Below are 2,381 nucleotides of genomic sequence, written 5' to 3'. Positions count from 1 at the left end.
CCCCCATACAAATATTTTACATTTTGTGATTGGTGTCACCATGACAGGAAGTGAGGGCAGGTCTCCCTACTGGGGACACAGGGAACAAAAAGACACTTACAGGGAACGATCCCACTTAATCCCTAACGTTTGTCTATGTGTTCATCCCACAGGTCCTCTATGAAGATGCGTTCGGGGAGCCGGAGGGGTCACACAGTATCCCCGGGGTGTGGGGGATGTCCTACAAGACGTTCCGAGGGGTGAAGAACTGCTGTTACATCGTGCTGTCCATCCTGTGCGGCTGCCCGCTGGCCTTCTGCTGGGCGCTGGAGTTCGCCTGCGTCCAGTGCTGCCACGTCTGGTGCGTCGGGCCCTGCATACGCCTCTGGAACATGAATATTTATTGCCTGAAGTCGTTCTGGAGCTCCTGCGTCCACTGTCTGTGCGACCCGTGCTACGAAGCCTGCGGCCTGTGCTTCAGCCTCATCCGGGTCCAGAATAAGAACGGATAAAGATGGCGGCCGCTCAGACCTACAGACCACATGGACTCCGACCTACAGCAACATCCGATACCGCCGCTGTTCTATCGAAAGCTCCAACTCGTCGAAATCTACAACTCGTCAAAATCTCCAACTACCTCACTGCCGGGTACTTTGCAAGTTGGGGATTTGGACCAGACGGCGTTAGACGGCAAAACACAAAGACTGGCGGAGCTTCTGCGGGGCGGCATGTGAACAACATCCAGCGGGTGGCAAAACTCGACGAGTATTCTGAACACGTACAGAGCTCCGGTCTTTTTGAGCGCAGGAAGTGAGGTAGTTGGAGATTTCGACGAGTTGGAGCTTTCGATAGAACACCGTCACGGAGGAAGCCGTACTGTCCCATGGCAGTGAAACTCCATTCCATCCTCTGAAGACACAAAACCATGACAGTGACATAACCTGGACCTCAGACCGCTGACCTCAGCGAGGCATTGGACACTACGCTGCAATATTACTTATAGAGTGCTTACGGCATGCTAAAATGGCCCCTCAATCAACATTGTCGTAGGACCTTTAAGCATGCCATATGCACTTCTATGAGGACCCGCCATCTTTACATTTTCCCCCACTTGGTGGGTTGGCAGCTCCAGCACAGACGTGGTTTTGTTTTATCCGTCGTTCTCTGGAGTTTTTCGCTTTCACACGCCAGTAATAAATCTGATCCGTGACTGACTTAGACCACGTGCCAAGGAACGGAGAGCATACAATGCTGCAGATAACAATAACAAACAGGTCCATGGTGTGTAATGCATCTCCCAGCTCTCTCTATATATATATTACCTTGTAGTTGTTTCTGTCATACAGGAGTTCTCTTTAAACAAAGTTCTACAAATGTCCTGTGTGTAAATAAAGCGACTTCCCGAACCTCTCCCGCCTCGTGCTGTGCGAATGTTCTGTATTATATGGGGGAGTGGCCCAGAACTAAGAGAAAGAGGACCTGTGCTCAAATAATAACCCAAAGCTATACTAACAGTCTGAATGTATTGGGCAGAGTGACAGCAAGTCTAAAATATTTACCTTTCCTGGAGGACATGCTGCTCCGGGTTCCCTCCAGTGCTGGTCACATGTCTATAGGCCTCAGCACTCAGTCACATGATCTCCACCGGAGAGACACTGATCTGACTCTGCTGCAGCTACAAAGTTACAATGTTGCATTCTGATCACTGGTGGAGGGGAGACTGAGCAAATGTTTCCTCCTGCCTGCAGCAGAGTGATGACATCATCTCATTCTAGGCAATGTCACTGATTGGAGCTCAATGATGGCTTTGTAATGATAGAAGGCGGAGCTTTTCTAAACAATGATCCTGTTGCTGTATATTGTGACATGTCCGGGATTTATTAAAGGAGGACTATGAGGGGGGGGTGCTTTTCACTCATCTCATAGTTCTAGCCGACCTGTGACAATGAGACTGCTCAGTAGATCGGGAGGTGAGAAAACACATACCGGCGTTCGCTCACTTCTCAATCCTGTCACGGCTCTCTGGCGCGACAGTGGAGGGACTGGATTCCCCCCTCCCCGCTCCGATCCTCCGGCGCTGACTGGCGGAACAGACGGGGGCGGGTACAGCTGGCTGTCTCTAGATAGGCGGAGCCAGCTGTCACTCACGCAGCTGGGCGGACCCAGACATAATTGTCGGGATCCGCTTCAGCTCCGGCGTCTCAGTATACCGCGAGCTGTAGCTCCCTATATACTGAGCTTAGGGTGACGGGAGGACGCTAGTTTGTGTCCTCCCGTTACCCTAAGGAGAACTATGGGGAAAAGCCCTGACCACATAGTTCTCCTTTAATGACAGGCCCCCTTTTTTTGTTCATGGATCGGTGGCGCCCCCTGGTGTTGGTGGGAACGCTGTGCGCGGCGCT

General features: G+C 51.6%; 1 protein-coding gene across 1 annotated transcript in view; it reads left to right on the top strand.

The window, feature by feature from the left end:
* LOC108801951 (caveolin-3-like) overlaps window positions 1-491 on the top strand; it is a 4,846-nt gene extending 4,355 nt beyond the window's left edge. The window contains exon 2 of the mRNA XM_018573855.1: window positions 153-491. Within this exon, the coding sequence (XP_018429357.1) occupies window positions 153-491 (339 nt within the window). The remainder of the gene's footprint in view (window positions 1-152) is intronic.
* Window positions 492-2,381: the final 1,890 nt, after the last annotated feature.

The sequence above is a fragment of the Nanorana parkeri genome, unplaced genomic scaffold (assembly GCF_000935625.1).
Source record: "Nanorana parkeri isolate BGI_ZX_2015 unplaced genomic scaffold, ASM93562v1 scaffold2576, whole genome shotgun sequence".
NCBI lineage: Eukaryota > Metazoa > Chordata > Amphibia > Anura > Dicroglossidae > Nanorana > Nanorana parkeri.
Note: the sequence above shows the minus strand (reverse complement) of the source record. Positions and strands in the feature narration are given on the sequence as shown.